This window comes from Myxine glutinosa, chromosome 8, assembly GCF_964187855.1.
Source record: "Myxine glutinosa chromosome 8, kmMyxGlut1.1, whole genome shotgun sequence".
Lineage (NCBI taxonomy): Eukaryota > Metazoa > Chordata > Myxini > Myxiniformes > Myxinidae > Myxine > Myxine glutinosa.
The window spans coordinates 129,591,277-129,613,587 of NC_136268.1; the positions used below are offsets into that span (position 1 = coordinate 129,591,277).

The 22,311-nt window shown below is 42.6% G+C and overlaps 1 protein-coding gene across 1 annotated transcript in view; it reads right to left on the reverse strand.

Moving 5' to 3' along the window:
* LOC137433190 (tenascin-R-like) overlaps positions 1-22,311 on the reverse strand; it is a 115,066-nt gene that overhangs the window by 17,125 nt on the left and 75,630 nt on the right. Inside the window, exons 9-18 of the mRNA XM_068125640.2 lie at positions 19,792-19,977; positions 19,597-19,686; positions 18,742-19,002; positions 16,855-18,564; positions 15,071-15,202; positions 11,807-11,950; positions 9,160-9,276; positions 7,427-7,570; positions 3,457-3,579; positions 2,151-2,294 (exon numbers count right to left, since the gene is read on the reverse strand). Coding sequence (XP_067981741.2) covers positions 2,151-2,294; positions 3,457-3,579; positions 7,427-7,570; positions 9,160-9,276; positions 11,807-11,950; positions 15,071-15,202; positions 16,855-18,564; positions 18,742-19,002; positions 19,597-19,686; positions 19,792-19,977 — 3,051 coding nt within the window. The remainder of the gene's footprint in view (positions 1-2,150; positions 2,295-3,456; positions 3,580-7,426; positions 7,571-9,159; positions 9,277-11,806; positions 11,951-15,070; positions 15,203-16,854; positions 18,565-18,741; positions 19,003-19,596; positions 19,687-19,791; positions 19,978-22,311) is intronic.

Consider the following 22,311-nt stretch of genomic DNA (forward strand, 5'->3'; position numbering starts at 1 on the left):
GCGATCGGTTGAGCCGTTTTTGCGGTACCCTCGAACGGACAGACGGACATTTGGTGAATTATAGTAAGATGACCCTTTCTGCCGCTACCGTGGCATTTTTCGTAGGGAACTTTTGAAACTCGCTCCTGCTGTTTCATACGAAACTGAAAGGGAGAAGCTCGGGTTGTGCTCCTTTACCAAGCAGCTAGCTAGCGCTTGCCAAGCCAGTCATTCCTTAACGGTTTTGAATGGAGTGCTTGCTCGAATGCTTAAACCACTTGGCGATCTCTTCACAAGGAACTTGGTAAATGAACACACCCAATCTTCTTGAGACCCGACCATACATCGACTGTAATCGACATACCCCAAAGAGGAATGACCCTTTTTTCCGCTCCCATAGTGACCGGGTGTACTAGTAATAGAAACCATCATAAATAACGAGCATATTTTAAAGTTTGTTTTGGCCTGCTAAGTGTTCCACCTCAAGTTGCTGAGATCCCAGATTCAATTCCCATATATTATGTTGATTTGTACATTATGTACTAATGTCTTGCTTGTACTCATACTATATATAATTTGAGAAGTATCTGTTTGTTTTCTAATTGCTCTAGCATCTAAGACCCATCGCTTCGCTGACGGGAATACCAATCTTTGCTACGATGGATAATATACTGGGCAAGAACAAAAAAGGTTTCCTGGGAGATCTCGCAGGAATAACTGACCTGCGTTGATAGAAACGGTTTCCTCACCTCCATCGGAGCATCGCAAGTTGGAATTTTTCGTTTTGCCACGTGTGTCCATGTACCCATACACAAGCTGTCCTTTTTTGTTGCATAACAAACCTTCCTGGGAGGTTCCTGAATCCACCGTCGTTGGTTTCATTGAAATCCGTTAATCCGTTCTCAAGTTATAGCACAACAGACAGACAGACACGGCTCCTTTTATAATATAGACGTAAGTTTATTTGACTTGTATGTACTTCCTGAACTGCGAGACAGAATGAGTTGAAAACTGGTGGTTGTACTCAGGGTATGTCCGAGATGGTTTGTAAGGACAAGTACTTTGCTAGTTCATGGAAACGTCCACTGACGTCTCCTAATGTTTTTGTCCGGTACTTGGTGGATGAGTTGGTTCGGTGACAAGAACAAGCCAATCATATTCTGGTTCAGGTCTGGATTTAGACCTGGCCTATCAGTGGATACAAAACGTAAACTGTTCACCCTAGCGGAGGTACGTGCTCTACCCAGTGTCGTTCTAGTTTTTAAGTTTGTATTTCTCAAGTATCTTCCATTTTTGGATGGTTGGATGATCCTGTTCGTACAGTAAAGTGCATAAGACTACCAAGGTGGATTATAGTTTTGGCTTCCCAAGTGTATTTCTACCACTGTGTTTTTATTTACTGTAGTTCATTTTTGCGTAGTAGAGGCTTTTGTTTTCTGATTCAACTATTGCGCTCCTCAAAAGTTCAAGGCCATAGTAATGATACTGATGATAATACAAGCTTCTCTATGAAGCTTAAAGAGAAATGCAAAAATAAGTAAATAATTGCTTCTTTTTTTTTTTTTTCACTAGTCATTCTGCACAGCCTGGTGTTGTCTTAGCGGTTAGGGTGCCAGCTTGGGATCCTAGGATCCTGGGTTCGAATCCTGGTCGATCGCTGAATTAACGCCAGGGGGGTTGACACAGCCTGCCATCCTTCTGAGGTCGGCAAATTGAGCACCAGTTCACTGGTAATTCCGTGTGTGTTGCAAGGGGCGACTAACAGGGTTGGCGGCAGGAAGGGTATCTGGCCATAAAACATTGCTTCAAAAATGGGACCAGGTACCCAAAAAAGGCCAACCCCTTCTCTGCAGGGAAAAATGGCCTCTTAAGGTGGTCAGTTGTCATTTCTGAAGCACCTGTTAGCCATTCTTCATTCACACTTTACAAGCATGAATCAGAAGCTCTCCTTTTGGCCACTATATGAAAACAAAGCAATGCATTTCAACAAATTAATCACAATCGGTTTCCTTTATAGAGCACATTGAAGATTTATCAATCCCACCCCAAAAGTCTCATTTTAAGCGTGTAGTCCTGAGTTCATAAAGGTGGCTGATGCATTCCAATTTTGGACAAGGCCCAGCTCAGAGAGGTCACTAGATCTCTTGTTGTACTAATAAATGATGCCGTACCTGTTGTAATTATGCTGTAAACTGCATTGCTCTCTCTCCCTTGCTTCACCGACACCAGGGCAATCTCGTACTCCGTGGCCGGGGTCAGGTCGACGAGAGTGTAGTAGGTAAGAGGTGGTTTTATTTCAAAACTCCCTTCGTCGTCTATTTCGCACAAGGTACAATAAAAGCAAATGAACAGTAAATTTGCTTTCAATTTAAATCACACAAAACAACTTATTCTTTGTTCGTATCAAATAATTGGACAACGATGTAAAAGTAAATGGTGGGCGAAATTGACCAAAAAAAATCAGGTAGGAGTAAAAGAGGAAAAAGTGTCAGGGCTATAAAGATATGGGTGCTAAAAAACGTTATAGTCCGGCAGCTAAGCTAAATATAGCATAACAATTGTGCATTTTGTGAGGAAAGCACCAAATTTGGCACACTAGTAGACTATCATATTATGAAAAGATCTGGATATTGGGCCATCTCAGATTCAGAGATTTGATTTTTGCAAGATTTGCAGATTTTGCAGATTTGCAAGCTGAGATTGCAACGCCAGGGACGGCCGACTCCTTCCTACGAGATGCCCACGTCACCCACACAAGAAGAGCTCATCAAATCACTGCAGCGGCACTGCACATCCTGCAACACCGTGCGTATGAACGCCACTGTATGACATATGCTGATGATGCAGAAGACCTGCCTGAGTTCGAAAACTGGTGTCACCAGAGAGGAGAAGACATTCCCAACTTTCAGTACTGGGCAACTGTGCTGGAACTAGAGATGTTGGTACTGGTCTACGTGCGTTCTCTGCGGCAGGCTTCATTCACGATGTACCTTGATGCCCTGACGGAACTGGTCCCATGGTTCCATGCCTTAGACCACACACACTATGCCAGGTGGGTCCCTGTTCACCTGAGGGACATGGTTGCACTCCCAATGAAGCACCCAGATGTAGCCAGAGAATTCAGGGCTGGCAACTTCACTGTACAGAAGACGAAGAAGGTGATCTCTTCGATCCCAATCGAATCGAAATCTTGCAAAAATCAAATCTCTGAATCTGAGATGGCCCAATATCCAGATCTTTTCATAACATGATAGTCTACTACTGTGCCTAATTTGGTGCTTTCCTCACAAAATGCACAATTGTTATGCTAAGTTGCCCCACTATTAAGGTTGCTCAAAAATCACGCCATTTTTACGGTAAACAGACATTTTTACTGCCACTCAAAATTACACACAAAATGTCATCCAGAAACCTGTGAGGAGCATTGAAATTGGTGCAACAATTTGACTGAATGTGTGAACAACTTCGTTTCCTCACCTCCGTCGGAGGACGTGAAGGAGAGGCGGTACGCGTCTGGCGCTGGGACGGGTGCTTCCCAGGTGAGCAGCACCAAATTCTCCGTCGCATTCACGTATGCCAGGCCAAGAGGAGGGTCCAAAACTGAACAAAGCAAAGCAACAACTACATGAATGGAGAGAAACTGAGGTCAGAGCTTTGTCTTCATTCACAAGTTGATTAGAAAGTTCTGCGTTGTACAGCCGACCATTTTGCTCTCATCCTCTTCTAAACCACTTTCCTTTCTCTCCCCTTTTAAACACAAATTGTGTAGGTCTTCTACCAATCAATAGCTCGACCTTTTAACACGAAAAAGAAAAGCTGAAAAGAACTAATTAAAAAGAATGTCATACTCTCAGGCGATGTATTGTGATCTGGGTTGTTGGTGAACTCGAGGTTCAGGAAGAACCACACATGTTATGTTACTGTAATGGACATGCTAGATGGGTAAGGATATCCCTTTCTCCTGAGCCTTATTTTCCTTATATTTCCTGAATTTTATCAAAGTAATTGTGTGGATACATTGCATCTTTTAAAAACAATCTGGTCGTCTTCCTTAACATGCTGATTGAAGTCGAAAGCTATCGAAAGTTTTTTTTTGTTTGTTTGTATGGAAGATCGAGGCTCCTGTAAGAGCTAACATTAATCACAAAAAAAAACAAATGGACACATAAAACATACAATAAAGGGAGCGGGAGACAAGATTGGGAGAGAGAGGGAAGCACACAAGTATAACGTTTGAGAGCAGGGACATCGGGAGATCTGTGGGAGGGAGAGGGCTTGGGGGGAGGAGGCATGGGATGAGGGGGGGGGGAAGTGGGAGAAGTAAAAAAAACACATGGACACTGCTAGGACTTCCAGGACAGATGTCGAAATTTCAAAAAAGTGTATCTGGGGTGAATTAATGGGGGTAGAAAAGATCAAGGTTTTGGATGGGGGAAGATAAGAGATGGTGGTGAACAGCTGTTTTAAAGACCTGGAGGGAGGAGTGGGATTGAAGAGAGTGAGGGAGTTTGTTCCAGAGGCTGGAGGAAAGAGGAATAAAGGAGTGAAGGTGAGACTACAAATGTAAAATAGCTTTTATAAGTACACAATATATCTATGTATGTGTGTTTGTATATGTGTGCTTATATGTACATGTGTATGCATGTATATGTTTGTTTGTATGTGTTTATATAAATATATATATATACACAGTTCATTCAGAATAGTATTCAGACCCCTTCACTTTTTTCACATTTTGTTATGTTGCAGCCTTATGCTGAAATCGTTTAAATTCATTTTTTCCCTCATCAATCTACACTCAATACCCCATAATGACAAAGAGAAAACAGGATTTTAGAAAGTTTTGCAAATTTATTGAAAAGAAAAAACTGAAATATCACATTTACATAAGTATTCATACCCTTTGCTATGACACTTGAAATATGGCTCAGGTGCCTCCCATTTCTCTTGATCATCTTTGAGATGTTTCTACACCTTGATTGGAGTCCACCTGTGGTAAATTCAATTGATTGGACATGATTTGGAAAGGCACACACCTGTCTATATAAGGTCTCACAGCTGTCAATGCATATCGGAGCAAAAACCAAGCCATGAGGTCGAAGGAACTGACTGCAGAGCTCAGAGACAGGATTGTGTCGAGGCACAGATTTGGGGAAGCCTACAAAAAAAATCTCTGCTGCAGTGAAGGTTCCCAAGAGCACAGTGGCCTCCATAATTCTTAAATGGAAGAAGTTTGGAACAACCAGGACTCTTCCTCGAGCTGGCCGCCCGGCCAAACTGAGCAATCGGGGGAGAAGGGCCTTGGCAAGAGTGGTGACCAAGAACCCGATGGTCACTCTGGCTGAGCGCCAGAGATCCTGTGTGGAAATGGGAGAAACTTCCAGAAGGACAACCATCACTGCAACACTCCACCGATCTGGGCTTTATGGCAGAGTGGCCAGACGGAAGCCTCTCCTCAGTGAAAAACACATGAAAGCCCGCTTGGAGTTTGCAAAAAATCTCAGACTGTGAGAAACAAGATTCTGTGGGCTTTCCTGTGTCTTTAACTGATGAGAGGCTTCCGTCTGGCCACTCTGCCATAAAGCCCAGATCGGTGGAGTGTTGCAGTGATGGTTGTCCTTCTGGAAGTTTCTCCCATCTCCACACAGGATCTCTGGAGCTCAGCCAGAGTGACCATCGGGTTCTTGGTCACCTCTTACCAAGGCCCTTCTCCCCCGTTTGCTCAGTTTGGCCGGGCGGCCAGCTCTAGGAAGCGTCCTGGTTGTTCCAAACTTCTTCCATTTAAGAATCATGGAGGCCACTGTGCTCTTGGGAACCTTCAATGCAACAGAATTTTTTTTTGTAGGCTTCCCCAGATCTGAGCCTCGACACAATCCTGTCTCTGAGCTCTGCAGGCAGTTCCTTCGACCTCATGGCTTGGTTTTTGCTCTGATATGCATTGTCAGCTGTGAGACCTTATATAGACAGGTGAGTGCCTTTCCAAATCATGTCCAATCAATTGAATTTACCACAGGTGGACTCCAATCAAGGTGTAGAAACATCTCAAAGATGATCAAGAGAAATGCGAGGCACCTGAGCTAAATTTCAAGTGTCATAGCAAAGGGTCTGAATACTTATGTCAATGTGATATTTCAGTTTTTTCTTTTTAATAAACTTGCAAAACTTTCTAAAATCCTGTTTTCCCTTTGTCATTATGGGGTATTGAGTGTAGATTGATGAGGGAAAAAATGAATTTAAACGATTTCAGCATAAGGCCGCAACACAACAAAATGTGAAAAAAGTGAAGGGGTCTGAATACTTTCTGAATGCACTGTATATATATATATATTATATGTGTGCCTGTGTGTGTATGTATGTATTGTTAATGTCTGGCTTCCTTCCTGTAACTACCGTGCAGTAACTAATCTTTATTTTGATTAAATACATTGTTGATTTTATTTTTGTGTTGATGATGATGACAGTAATAACTACAATATAACACTCGATGGAGAGCATACCTCCGCCAGGTTGAACTGTTTATGTTATATATCCCACTGATAGGTCATATCTGGATCTGGACCTGAACCAAACTCTATTCGGCGTATTCTTGTTACTTACCCAACTCATCCAACAAGTGTTTTCATAAGTCGTCCACAACGTCTTGAAATATCATGTTATTTATCGTTTTTGGCCATTTGGACATTTTTGGCCATTTCAATAACATTCTCTCTTAATGGTGAAGACTTACTTAAGGAGTTTAAAAACCTCTCATATCCGGATTGGGATTCGAATCTTCACCAACATTGAATCAGTTCTTCCTTGTCACACACCCCACCTGTAGACCAAGTTTCATTCGAATCCGTCCACAACTTTTTGACATATATTTTTGGCGGAGGTAATAATAATAACATTATATGTTCTCTTACCAGGAACGTCTGTGCAGGAGGAGGTCAATAGGCCCATCAAAGCCTGCATAATGGCTGTCAACCTATGGTTGCTTGTTCATGCTCTGTCCTTTCTAAGTGCTGAGCATCAAGCAAGGAAGGAGCACGTACCATTATCACAGTTTTTGATATGACTCGGTTGGGGTTCGACCCACCGACCTCATCGCCTGAGAGCATGGACTCTGTAACATCTAACATCTGACTCTGTAACATCTGAGAGCGTGGTCATCATGGGGTTACATCATTATGTAACCGAGTATGGTTCTTGTTCGTGACCAAACATCGCTCACGTCACATTTGGCTATTTACAGTACAGTACAATGATTATTTTTTATTGTTTGTTGTTGAAGAAATAGATAAATTGTCAATTTCCATTTCATCAAATATTATTTAATTTAGAAATGGTAAATCCATAAATTCACTGCACCGAACTTTATCATTACACGTTAAGGAAACACTATTGTGGATTTTGTGTTTATTTGAGAAAATGGAATAATCAGGCTAATTCTGCGTGAAACTGTTACCTGTAGAAAACCGTGTATATGCTTTTGCGCTCTCGAGCTGATCTTTCTTCGAGTGGACCGAAACCTCATAGTCGGTGCCTGGTTCCAAGTCGTATAGTATGTACTCCTGTATTGAGTCAGCAATCTTCACCTGTCCTCCTGTGGCTGAAAAATCCCAAGACATCAACAGGTTGAGTTAATCTGCAATCATAAATCGAAATCATGCAAAACGAGTGACGTTAATCTAATGCTGCATTCTGCATCATGAGGTTATTGCATCAAACATTCTGCATCATGAGGTTATTGCATCAAACATTCTGCATCATGAGGTTTATTGCATCAAACATTCTGCATCATGAGGTTATTGCATCAAACATTCTGCATCATGAGGTTATTGCATCAAACATTCTGCATCGTGAGGTTATTGCATCAAACATTCTGCATCATGAGGTTATTGCATGAAACATTCTGCATCATGAGATCATTGGATGAAACATTCTGTATCATAGGATCGTTGCATGAAACATTCATGAAAGATTCAGCATCATGGGGTCATTGCATGAAACATTCTGCATCATGAGGTTATTGCATTAAACATTCTGCATCATGAGGTTATTGCATCAAACATTCTGTATCATGATGTTATTGCATCAAACATTCTGCATCATGAGGTTATTGCATGAAACATTCTGCATCATGAGGTCATTGGATGAAACATTCTGTATCATAGGATCGTTGCATGAAACATTCATGAAAGATTCAGCATCATGGGGTCATTGCATGAAACATTCTGCAACAAGGGGTCATTGCATGAAACATTCTGCATCATGGGGTCATTACATTAAACACTCATGAAAGATTCAGCATCATGAGGTCATTGCATGAAACATTCTGCATCATTGGGTCATGACATGAAACATTCATGAAAGATTCAGTATCATGAGGTCATTGCATGAAATATTCTGCATCATAGGGTCATTACATGAAACATTCATGAAAGATTCAGCATTATGGGGTCATTGCATGAAACATTCTGCATCATAGGGTCATTACATGAAACATTCATGAAAGATTCAGCATCATGAGGTCATTGCATGAAACATTCTGCATCATAGGGTCATTACATGAAACATTCATGAAAGATTCAGCATCATGAGGTCATTGCATTAAACATTCTGCATCATAGGGTCATTACATGAAACATTCATGAAAGATTCAGCATTATGGGTCATTACATGAAACATTCGGCAATAAGGGGTCATTGCATGAAAGATTCAGCATTATGGGGTCATTGCATGAAACATTCCACATCATGGGGTCATTGCATTAAACATTCTGCATCATGGGGTCATTGCATGAAACATTCTGCATCATGGGGTCATTGCATGAAACATTCCGCATCATGAGGTCATTGGATGAAGCAGTCTGTAAAATGAGGCCATTGGATGAAACGGTCTGCATCATGAGGTCATTGCATGAAACATTCTGCATTGTGAGGTCATTGCATGACACATTCTGCATCACGAGGTCATTGCATAAAACATTCTGCATCATGAGGTCATTGCATGAAACATTCTGCATTGTGAGGTCATTGCATGACACATTCTGCATCACGAGGTCATTGCATAAAACATTCTGCATCATGAGGTCATTGCATAAAACATTCTGCATCAGGTGTTATTGCATGAAACAAAATGATATGACGTAAAAGTTTTTTTTTTTTCAGATAAATGTGTCTACATTCTCAGACTTACCATTATTCGACCACATGATAATGTAGTAATCTGCATCTGAGTTTCCAGGTGCCCATTTTAATTTTGCTTCCGTGGAATAAATATTCACTGATGAAAGAACTGCAGGGCCATCAAGAGCTGAGAATGACAAAATGAATATGAGGATGGAGTGGGGGGGGGCGGGGGGGGCGCGGGAGGAGAAACATAATCAAGACCTAGTTGATTACCGCAGAGGAAAGAGATAAGCATGAAAATATATCAAACATCTTCAATATAAATCGACTAAATTTGGGTTTGCATAATTTTCAATTAAAAAAAAAGTCTTGTTGCAAAAAAAAAAAAAAAATTAATAAAAATTAAATGAAAGTAATTAATTAATAATTAAATTAATTTAAATTAAATTAAATTTGATACAAACTAAAAATTTGATAGTTTGTTGACATCTTTGCATCTTTGGATTACACCATGGAAGTGAGAAAAGATGCCCAAAATAAAAATGTCTCATTCTGAATTACAGTGTGTGTTTTCTTTCAGTTTTGGTGGTCAGAACTTTCCAATCAATTCAGGCCAAGCAAAGAAATAAATGAACCAGAATAGCACTAGGTAGGGCACATACCTCCATAGTGGGGCAACTTAGCATAACAATTGTGCATTTTGTGAGGAAAGCACCAAATTTGGCACACTAGTAGACTATCCTATTATGAACAGATTTGTACATTGGGCCATCTCAGATTCAGCCCCTGATGGCTGTGGCAGCCATTTTCCAAAATGACACCTTCAGCTTGTTCTGACGAATTGCATCATCAATTGGCTTGGTCCTTTCCACAAGGCATTCTCTGGTGAAAGCCTGGAACTGCTCTTGGCCAATCTTCTTCACATTCCTGACAGTCTCAACTGCAGCAGGACCTGCAATTTCCTTTGTGTCAAGGACCACCAGATCCATGCTCTCTTCCTCAAAGGGGTTGCCAAGCTCTTCTATGACGCTGACAAGGGCGCGGACATCCTTGGCGAAAGAGGTCTGCACACTTGGTGTCTGGTCGTGATGACGTGTGTCCTCTCGCCTCCCCTAGTGTTGATGGCCATCTTGGAACTCTTCTATGGCCCTGGCACCGACTGCTCCACCATCTCCTTTGATGCAGGCGTTATTCTGTTCATGCGCCTGGTCGATTGGGATCGAAGAGAACACCTTCTTCGTCTCTGTACAGTGAAGTTGCCAGCCCTGAATTCTCTGGCTACATCTGGGTGCTTCATTGGGAGTGCAACCATGTCCCTCAGGTGAACAGGGACCCACTTGGCATAGTGTGTGTGGTCTAAGGCATGGAACCATGGGACCAGTTCCGTCAGGGCATCAAGGTACATCGTGAATGAAGCCTGCCGCAGAGAACGCACGTAGACCAGTACCAACATCTCTAGTTCCAGCACAGTTGCCCAGTACTGAAAGTTGGGAATGTCTTCTCCTCTCTGGTGACACCAGTCTTCGAACTCAGGCAGGTCTTCTGCATCATCAGCATATGTCATGCAGTGGCGTTCATACGCACGGTGTTGCAGGATGTGCAGTGCCGCTGCAGTGATTTGATGAGCTCTTCTTGTGCGGGTGACGCGGGCAGCTCGCAGGAAGGAGTCGGCCGTCCCTGGCGTTGCAATCTCAGCTTGCAAATCTGCAAAATCTGCAAATCTTGCAAAAATCAAATCTCTGAATCTGAGATGGCCCAATATCCAGATCTTTTCATAATATGATAGTCTACTAGTGTGCCAAATTTGGTGCTTTCCTCACAAAATGCACAATTGTTATGCTATATTTAGCTTAGCTGCCCGACTACCACCAGGCTGAAGAGTTTATGTTTTGTATCCCACTGATAGGTCTGATCTGGATCTGGACCTGAACCAAAATCGAATCTGCTCTTTCTTGTCACTTACCCAACGCATCCACCAAGGTTTGTCACAATGCATCCACAACTTTCTGAAATATCATGCTACACAGTATACCATTGTTAGGCCTATCGCTCAATAGTGAAGAATCACTTTTTAAAAATCTACTATCAGGATCCGGATCAGAATCTTCACCATAATAACTCCGTCCATAACTTTTTGATATACCCTGCTCATATACAGACATACAGGTGTGAAACATAACCTCTGTCCACCTTCGATGGTGATAGTAATCTTACTATAATTCACCAAATGTCCGTCCGTCCGTTCGAAGGTACCGCAAAAACGGCTCAACCGATCGCAGCGATATTTTGGGTGGGTATTCCTGGGTCCCCTGGGAGTAAAATAGGCTATCCTGCTTTTCCAAGTTTTCCAGTTTTTCCAAACACGATGGAATAATATTTACCGATATGAACAATGATGTGGCTTTTGTTGAAATTCTACAAATACTGTTTATTCTACGTACCAGTAGAGAGTAGATCGACTCCTGACGAACTCTTCCTATATAAACATAGGGCGGGCTATTTCATTTGAGGTCATGCACCTGGCAATATAAATGGTCCTAAAAAATGTATTTCCCTTTAGGCTTGCCAAAGTGGTCTTCATTTATTTCAAAACATTTTCAACTTTCGGATATATTTTGTTTCCATGCATGGTGAGTGTCATCGTCTTGTAACCGAGAGGGTCATGTTTCGAACATGTTTCCCTTTTCGCAAAATGAACCCTTATTAATCCTCACCTGTGAAGAACACTCCTGAAATTGGCTCGTTTTTCCACCCCAAAGTGATCGCGATCACAGTTACGCCATACTCTGTGGCTGGTGAAAGGTCGACAAAGGTGTACTCCGTGTGCAGTGGACCCAACTGGATAACATCTTCTGTACCTGTATAAATTACGTGACACGTTAAAATAAAACATACTCGGGCATGTTTGAAAAGTAATGCCTCCTATGATTTTTCTCGAAAACTGTAAAAAAATATTTGAATGAAACAAAGTTCAATCAGCACATTAGTTCTTCCTGCCACTGGGTGTGAAGTTTCATGATTCTGACATGAGATGTTTAAATGCTACATTCGTCAAGATGGGAGAGGATAGCATGACGTTGTGAGTGCTGTGAAGTGCTGGAGATGACAATCGGGATGATTGACTGGAGATGAGATGACTGGAGATGAGAGTCGGGATGATTGACTGGAGATGAGATGACTGGAGATGAGAGTCGGGATGATTGAGTGGAGAAGAGATGACTGGAGATGAGAATCGGGATGATTGACTAGAGATGAGATGACTGGAGATGAGAGTCGGGATGATTGAGTGGAGAAGAGATGACTGGAGATGAGAGTCGGGATGATTGACTGGAGATGAGAGTCGGGATGATTGACTGGAGATGAGATGACTGGAGATGAAAGTCGGGATTATTGACTGGAGATGAGATGACTGGATATGGGAGTCGGGATTATTGACTGGAGATGAGATGACTGGAGATGAGAGTCGGGATTATTGACTGGAGATGAGATCACTGGAGATGAGAGTCGGGATGATCGACTGGAGATGAGATGACTGGAGATGATGGTTGGGATGATTGACTGGAGATGAGAGTCGGGATGATTGACTGGATGTGAGAGTCGGGATGATTGACTGGAGATGAGATTCGGGATGATTGACTGGAGATGACAGTCGGGATGATTGACTGGAGATGAGAGTCGGGATGATTGACTGGATGTGAGAGTCGGGATGATTGACTGGAGATGAGAGTCGGGATGATTGACTAGGAGATGAGAGTCGGCATGATTGACTGGATATGACAGTCGGGATGATTGACTGGAGATGAGAGTCGGGATGATTGACTGGAGAGGACAGTCCGGATGATTGACTGGAGATGACAGTCGGGATGATTGACTGGAGATGAGAGTCGGAATGATTGACTGGAGATGACAGTCGGGATGATTGACTGGAGATGACAGTCGGGATGATTGACTGGAGATGACAGTCGGGATGATTGACTGGAGATGACAGTCGGGATGATTGACAAGATGAGATGACTGGAGATGAGAGTTGGGATGATTGACTGGAGAGGACAGTCGGGATGATTGACTGGAGATGACAGTCGAGATGATTGACTGGAGATGAGAGTCGGGATGATTGACTGGAGATGAGATGACTGGAGATGAGAGTCGGGATGATTGACTGGAGATGACAGTCAGGATGATTGACTGGAGATGACAGTCGGGGGTGATTGACTGGAGATGAGAGTCGGGATGATTGACTGGAGATGAGTGTCGGGATGATTGACTGGAGATGAGATTCGGGTTGATTGACTGGAGATGACAGTCGGGATGATTGACTGGAGATGAGAGTCGGGATGATTGACTGGATGTGAGAGTCGGGATGATTGACTGGAGATGACAGTCGGGATGATTGACTGGAGATGAGATTCGGGATGATTGACTGGATATGACAGTCGGGATGATTGACTGGAGATGAGAGTCCGGATGATTGACTGGAGATGAGAGTCGGGATGATTGACTGGAGAGGACAGTCCGGATGATTGACTGGAGATGACAGTCCGGATGATTGACTGGAGATGACAGTCGGGATGATTGACTGGAGATGAGAGTCGGGATGATTGACTGGAGATGAGATGACTGGAGATGAGAGTCGGGATGATTGACTGGAGATGACAGTCGGGATGATTGACTGGAGATGACAGTCGGGATGATTGACTGGAGATGACAGTCGGGATGATTGACGAGATGAGATGACTGGAGATGAGAGTTGGGATGATTGAATGGAGATGAGAGTCGGGATGATTGACTGGAGATGACAGTCGGGATTATTGACTGGAGATGACAGTCGGGATGATTGACTGGAGATGACAGTCGGGATGATTGACTGGAGATGACAGTCGGGATGATTGACTGGAGATGACAGTCGGGATGATTGACTGGAGATGACAGTCGGGATGATTGACTGGAGAGGACAGTCGGGATGATTGACTGGAGATGACAGTCGGGATGATTGACTGGAGATGAGAGTCGGGATGATTGACTGGAGATGAGATGACTGGAGATGAGAGTCGGGATGATTGACTGGAGATGACAGTCAGGATGATTGACTGGAGATGACAGTCGGGATGATTGACTGGAGATGACAGTCGGGATGATGATTGACTGGAGATGACAGTCAGGATGCTTGACTGGAGATGAGAGTCGGGATGATTGACTGGAGATGACATTTGGGATGATTGACTGGAGATGAGAGTCGGGATGATTGACTGGAGATGACAGTCGGGTTGTTTGGCTGGAGATGAGAGTCGGGTTGATTGACTGGAGATGACAGTCGGGATGATTGACTGGAGATGAGATGATTGGAGATAAGATGACAGTCGGGATGATTGACTGGAGATGAGATGATTGGAGATAAGATGACTGGAGATGAGATGACTGGAGATGAGATGACTGGAGATGAGATGATTGGAGATAAGATGACTGGAGATGAGATGACTGGAGATGAGATGACTGGAGATGAGATGATTGGTGATAAGATGACTGGAGATGAGATGACTGGAGATGAGATGATTGGAGATGAGATGACTGGAGATGAGATGACTGGAGATGAGATGACTGGAGATGAGATGACTGGAGATGAGAGTTAGGATGATTGACTGGTGACCTGGTTTGGAGAAAAAGTTCGGAGGGAATACTTTTAAACACACCCTCACACAATGTGAGGTATATCAAGCAGCCAAATTTGTCGATTTTAAAATTCAGGAAAACAATTCGTACAATTATAGTTATTTAAAAAATAAAGCAATCTCTACAAAGTTTAACTTTCTTTCGTGCAGATGTGGCTATGTATGCCATTCTTGCTTCGTCTGCGCAGCCTCATTTGAGGGGTTGAGAAAAGCTGTCTGTTTATGTCATTATTAGTGTTATTCATGCATATAACAACAACAACAAAATGAACACGTCATGACCAATGAAATTTCTTGCCATTTCCTACTCACCACCAGCTGTGGGACCACATGCGATTTGGTAGTGATCAGGAACGATTTTTGGTTGTTGCCAGGAAATGGTCACACTGTTTGATGTAACATCGTTGAAGATTAAGCCATCTGTTGGACCCCACACTGGAAACACTGATACAGGACACACACATCCGGCTTATCATACCAATTGGATTGTATGTGTTAATGGGCTAAGTATGGAAAGCTTTTTACATTAGTTATCCAATGTTCCAATGTTATTTCTTGCCAAATCAAATAGATCCCTGTATTATATAGCAGGCTGAGCCAACACGAGTGGGTAAACCAAACGGAGATGATGTGATGGATTGATACATGACGTCACTGCTAACTTGGATCCATTAGTTGCATGAAAACTCACTTAAGCGTATTAAATATTCCCATTGGTCTTAATATTTCTTCGATGGAAGATGCACCTTTCGTTTCAAAGGTAATACTTTCATAACATTTCGACAATGTGAAAAAAAAAAATCGAACTTGTGTGTTCTTGAAAACAAAATTTTATCGTACAATGAATACTTGGGTTGACCAGATACTGTACTGGTTGGTATCTGCAAATAATTATTTTACGCAATGAATCAAAGAAATAAGGAGTGGGTGGGGGGGGGGGGGGGGGGAGAGAGGGAAGAGGAGGAATGGGAATTGGAAGAGTGAAAAACAACGGGATAGAAATAAACACATTTTCAACGACTCGATGTGCTGTGCAGGTGCAAGTGAAATGAATTTAACTGATTATTTTATCCGGAATCAGAAACCGGGACGGCCTGTATACTGTTGTGTCTAACTGACCTCTGAGCTGATGCTGCAACAGCAATTGTAGGTTCAAGCTCTTGTACTGTGTCGGATTGTCCATGTACATGTATATATATATATATATATATATATATATATATATATACACACACACACAATGTCTGTGAATTCATGCAAAAATTGGAGTGATATCCCATCCATATATGTGTCCTAGATGAGATAAACGTGCACAAATTCATTTGTGAGCCTATATATATGTGCACTTTCACAATTACATACACATACATACACTCGCGTCCAGGGTCTGCCTAGCAGGCACGTAAGACATCGGCTATTATAAAGATCGCAGTGTTAGTGTGAGAAATCCCTGAGGATATCCCGGAGACTCAATAGCTCAGTGGGCTGTCACCGTGTAAGTGATGAGTTCCTGGGTTCGAGTCCCGGGTTGAGTCAGAATTTTTTCATACTAGCCCCATGCAGGAATTTACTTAGTTTCTTAAATTATATATATATATATACATATATTGTTGTGTCAACCCTGCAGTGAAGACCTCAGGGTGACGGATGACCAAAACGAGCTTTAACTCCGAGGCGTATACCCAAAAACATGGCGGTGTTGTCTCTTTGGCACGCGCGGCGGAGGGATAATGGGGTCCTTACCTGGAACGAGCTGCACACAGGGGTTATCCGATTCCGACAGACACAGAGCCGACAAGACAAAAATGAAATTCAACAAAGAAATGATTTAATGAAGTAAATGCAATGCCAGCAAAAACGAAAGGTGAGGTAAACTAAAATTCCTAAATGAGGGACCCTCCACTCAGACTTGTAAAACAGACAAGGAAAAAATTATATTTAGGTTTATTCAACATAAATAAGGATACAAATGAAGTGAAAGCTGTGCATAAATGACACAACTAGTTGGTTATGTATAATGGATTTTTCACAATGACTCCGTCTTTGTCACAAACCAATAAATACCATGCGCGACCGATTTTTCGAGAATAAAATACCTGCTGATCCTGCAAGAGTGTGTGACTGCTCAGGATCTACACCAGTGTACACATCAGGTAAAGGAGTTACCAAATCCATTTGAGTGGTCATTTCTGGTTCTGCTTCCTCAGTTTCTTCAACCTCATGACCATCTTCCTCTTCGTGAGGGGCAGATTCCATGAACACAGCAGGCACTGCCTGGTCTGTAACTGGTACTTCCGCTTCTTGTTCAGTTGCTGCAACTTGCACTTCCTCCATACTTGCATGTCCTTTGGTATCTTCTTTAGAATCTTCCAAACCCTCTTTTTCATCCAAAACTCCTACAACTGCATATTCTTCTTTCGCTCCTGTATCTGTAGCTTCTCCATCTTTTTCAGAATCCTTTCCCTGTGTCACCTCCTCAACATTTTCAGGTTGTCTTTCCTCTGAAAAGCCTGTTAATACACCTAGATGACCAACACTTGTCAGTTCTTCCATATTTGATCCATCCTGTTTTTCATCCTCCGTCACAATTATTTTACCATCTTTTTCCCTATCAATGACTTCCTCTTTTTCTATGTCGGTGCCATCCACTGTCTCACCAATGTTTGAAATGACACCCACCACATGTTCTGGATCTTCAGTTACGTCCTGAAAAGTTGCTTCTGTTACTTGTGGTTCTCCCTCTGACTTACTTTCCTGACCACGTGTAGTTAAAATAACATGATCATCTTTCTCACTTTTCTGACCATCAATTCTTCCATTAAGTTCTTCTGCAATTACGACATGAGTATCATTTTTCACATGATCATGATCCCCAGACTCAGGTGTCAAATCAGTATCCTTGCCGTTCACTTCCTTTCTAAACACACTCTCTTTTGGAATCTCAGCAGTCGTGACATCCTCCACATTGCCAATGGCAACCACTACCCCAACCTCATCTGTACCTCGTCCTTCCTCTCTATGTTGTTTCTCTACACTGCCTTGCACAGTTTCACCTTCTGCCCTTTCATTTTCCATTTTCTGACCCTCGTGCTGTTCTACAGACTCTTCCTTTTCTTTATCCAGCTCCTCTACACCATCTGTGGCTGTTTCTGCACCACCACCTCCAAAAACTTGAACTTCATGTTGATTTACTTCTTCTTCATGGTCTTTCTCATGTTCTACAGTCATGCGATCAGCCTCCTTCTGTGTTTCTTCATCCTCTCTTTCATGATCCATTCCAAGCACGGAACCTTCTCCGTAAACTCTCTGCCCTTGCTCTCCAACACTTTCCGGCTCTTCTTTCTCAGGCACTCCATTCCTTTTTCCCTCTTCTGAAATGATCTCATGACCATTTTCTATTCCTTCTTCTGACCCAGGCAATTCTTCTTCATGTTCATCACCTCTTCCTTGAATTATCCCAAGAACAGAATTTTCACCATCTTCTACAGTTCGAGATTCTTCCTTACTTTGCTCATCTTCAGTCTCAGGTTGACCCACAACACCAATCTTTAAGTTTTCCTGTTCCTCTTTACGCTCTGTTTGTACATCATGATCTGAATGATCAGTATTTTTTTCTTCCTCACTCTCTAACCCTCCAAACTCATGATGTTCTTCGTGTAAATTGTCATACTCTGGAATCACACTCATCTGCTCATCCCTATCTTTGTCCCCTTTCTTGTGCTCTTCAGGCCTTGTTGGTTGTAGCACATCAAATCCCATCCCAGGTGATGCAGTTGAACGAAGTAAAAATGTCTCAACTGAAGTCTCTGTCAGACAAAGGAGCACACATTATGGGTGAGAAAGGTCAAATGGTCATAATATTTACCTAAAGTCTTAGTCTGTAAGAAAAAATTGAAATGTTAAATGACATCAAACATCCATCCAAGTGCGAATGAGTCAGGAAAATCTTTCTGTTCTTCCATTTCACTGCCCAAAATCCATACCAGTGTTGCCAGTGGTCATGATGCTGCTGCTCCTATCACTGCCATGCTCCACATGCAACACCAAGGTGTACTCTGTGTCTGGTTGAAGGTCGTGCAGTGTCGCACTCTCAACACTACCATTTAACACCAGCTTCCCTGTGTCCTCTGATGAGTAGTACATCAGCTCGTAGCGGTCAACCCTTGCCCGGCAGGGCAGCCACGAGATGGTCAGTGTTGTATCTGTAGTGTCTGTAACTGTCAGCTGCTTTGGACTGTCCAATTCTAAAAGGGCAGACAAAATATCCCATTGGAAAGCTGAAATATATTTCATAATCAATTCGACACTTTGTCAAAGCATCTGCAATGCTGAGTGTGCATGCACACATGTAAAGTGTGCATGCACACATGTTTGCTTCATACTCTAATAAAGTTTAGGAGCTACTGAATCAGTTACAAGTACGAAATATGCTGGATGGTTTTCCATTGTTTTCCCAGTTTTCATCATACCAATAATTTGGAATTTGATCAGAGAAAGACCAGGAAAATATTTTTTACCTGGGTTGGGGAGGAGAAAAATTCTCTATATATTTGCCCCACGAAGTGCGGAGAAAAAAAGACAATAAAGATGGCGTCACCCATACCCAGAGTTACACAGGAGGTTACGTCACTTCCCCCACGATAAATGACTGTCTTTCTAGTCAAATCCACTGTTTCATGTATCTGTCTGCACGTGTAGGCATGATTTGTGTTGCTGCACCTCTATGACCACTAGGCCATGTAGATAAAATAAAAAACAAGTTAGTTTATTAGTCATGGTAAAACTCACACTTTGTAACCTTTATCCAACATTTGAAAAAGTGTAAAGAGATGACTAACCTGTGCGAGTGTTGATGGTCGTCGGCTTGCTTTGCATTCTGGCTCTGTAGCTCCGCACACCAATCCCATACTCTGTGCCTGGAAGAAGATCTGACATCCAAAGGACCAATGATAGAGACATACTGTATTACTTGTCCTTCCACACTCTGTGCAAAAAAAATATTTAATAATCGTAGCTTTTGCAACAAAACATACCATCGATGGTCACATTGGTGGCCCCGTGGAGACCGTGTGAAATGTTGAAAGACCCATGTTCTCCGCCTGCCAGCGTAGTATAGAGGACATGATACCCATCAACTTTGGCTTGACTGTTGTCCCATTCTAGAGTCAGACTCTCTTCAGCTTGAGCCACAACCCGCAGGTTTTTGGGGGAATCCAGGGCTGGTAGTATGCATGGAAGGTCGTACAATTATTGATTAGTTCATTGGATTTCCTAAAAATCAATCTTACGATCAGCTTTTTTTGTATGATTTCAAGGAAACAAAATGCAACTGATACAGATACGTTTCGCAACACGTTCCAAGCAATCACACTCGCATTGCAATGATAACTTAACAGGGTTTGAAAAATTGCTGTTTATAGTAACGACTAACGAGACTACCTAAAATAGGAAGTATTAGTAGATTTATACCTATCCTTAAGAAACTTCATCCTTTACCGTTAAAGAGATCACTACATTGGAAAGGTCGATTATATCTGAATAGAACTGGCTTTCACAACGTATGTAACAAGAAAAATATTATATGCTTCATATTTGGTTCAATATTTTCGTTTGTCATTAAAAAGTCCTTAGTGACATATTTGTTGTTTTTCTCCTCCTCTTCCCTTTATAAGAGGTGAGGTCCAGTGGTACCAAGCTCCTGCCCTGCCCTGACCACGATACTCCTCCACTCCCCTTTGTCTTCAGCCAATTTTCTCCACTCTCCAACCGTCCCCACATTACTGATATCCCTTCTTCACACAATTCTACCATCTCAACCATGGTCTTACCTTGTTTCCTGTTTTACCTCTTTTCCTCTTACCTTGTTCCTTCCACCTGTCCACTATCTTTACCATTCTTTCTTCCCCCATCCACACCAAATGTCTGGCCCATCTCAGGTAGCATTTCACCAATCTCCCTGTGAAGCTCGTCTGCAAACCAATCTCGTCCTTCAGTTCATCCATTCTCCTTCTGTCCACCCTCTTCACTTCCGCAATCCTCCTGACCCAATTGATCTCACAAACCTGCAGCCTCTTTTGTTGTTTCTCTGTCAGTGCCACCATGTCCAGACCGTAAAGGTAGGCCAGCATTATGCACTACATCAGAACCTTCCCTTTCAACCTCCTTGAAATCTTTCTGTCTGCCAGAACGCATGTTGAAGAGCGTGATATCAGGCACCTAGAGCGCATCTCGTCACATCAAAACTGTCGTTTTTGGGTCAATCTTCACTGCCTTCAAAACTTACGTATTTGATGCAGCCCTCGGTCCTCTCCACCCCAAGTGAGAGGGAGACGGCAAAAAAATAATGCTGCCTCCCCCTCGCCACCATGTTTGTGTGTGTCGGTGTGACACCTTATTTTTGGTTTCATTTTGCTATCCAGGTTCAGGTCATGGGCACAAACAAATATCCCCCCCCCCCCCCCCCCCTCCCACCCACAGCCATGCAAGGGACTTCTCTGTATGTATATTTACATTTGAAAGTCATAGAAAAAAAACGTCTGAGCCAATCTCCATCAATGTCGCATACGTCTGAAGACAGCCATGGTCAGGTATTGAGCAGACAAATAATCCCACCCATAAGTAAATTATCTGCAGTGCAGATCTGAAAAGCATTGAAACAACCCCCACTCTCCCATCACCCCTGAGCCAATGTCCACCAAAATTTGCATATGTGCTGGGGGTACCCAGCTTCAAGTCATGGGCATAAATCCTTCCCACCTCCCACTCCCTCCTGCAAGGCAATTCTCTTTGGCGGTGTGTGGACATCTGAAAAACCGAAAAACTAGAGCAATCCGACTGTGTCGCCAATATGCCTCCACGTAGTCCCTGCCTATGACAACGGGTAGATGCCCTTGTTGACTGTCCTAAAAATAAACAAGTTTGATTTAAATCCCTTCAATTGTTCTCAAGTATCACATTTTTACCGCAGGACAGGTTTCACATCGATTGGTGAAGCGGTTTCGGAGAAGGGATTTTTAAAAATATCAGCTTTCAAGCTAATATGGCTGCCAACCACGTGACATGTGACATCAAAAATATACACTCTGCATATCTATGGGTAGGGCATCACGTTTGTGAAGTTTAGTGTTGATCGGATAAGGGTCGTTTTTCTATCCTAGACGGCTGCCAAACCACGTGACCTATGACGTCATCAGTTTCATACTATATACAGCAATGTGTTAGATGTCATTTGTAAAGTTTTGCATTGATGAGGGTAAGGGGTTTCTGAGATATAATCGTAAAAAACACCCCAACAATATGAGATTGCTGGACAACATGAAAATGATGGAGAAACTGATGTGAAACAAGGATATGAGGCCATTTGACTCAACATTGACGTGGTGTCCTCCTGGGTTAATTTTTGCGACACCATTAAACATCAATCGTGTTGATGGTTTACTCAAGTCTAAATAACGCGACCTTGATCCGGTGACCCAACTTGTATAGACATAAGATAAGGCCATTTGGTCAGTCATGCGCACATTGTATGCGTACCGCATTAGCTAAAAATAAAC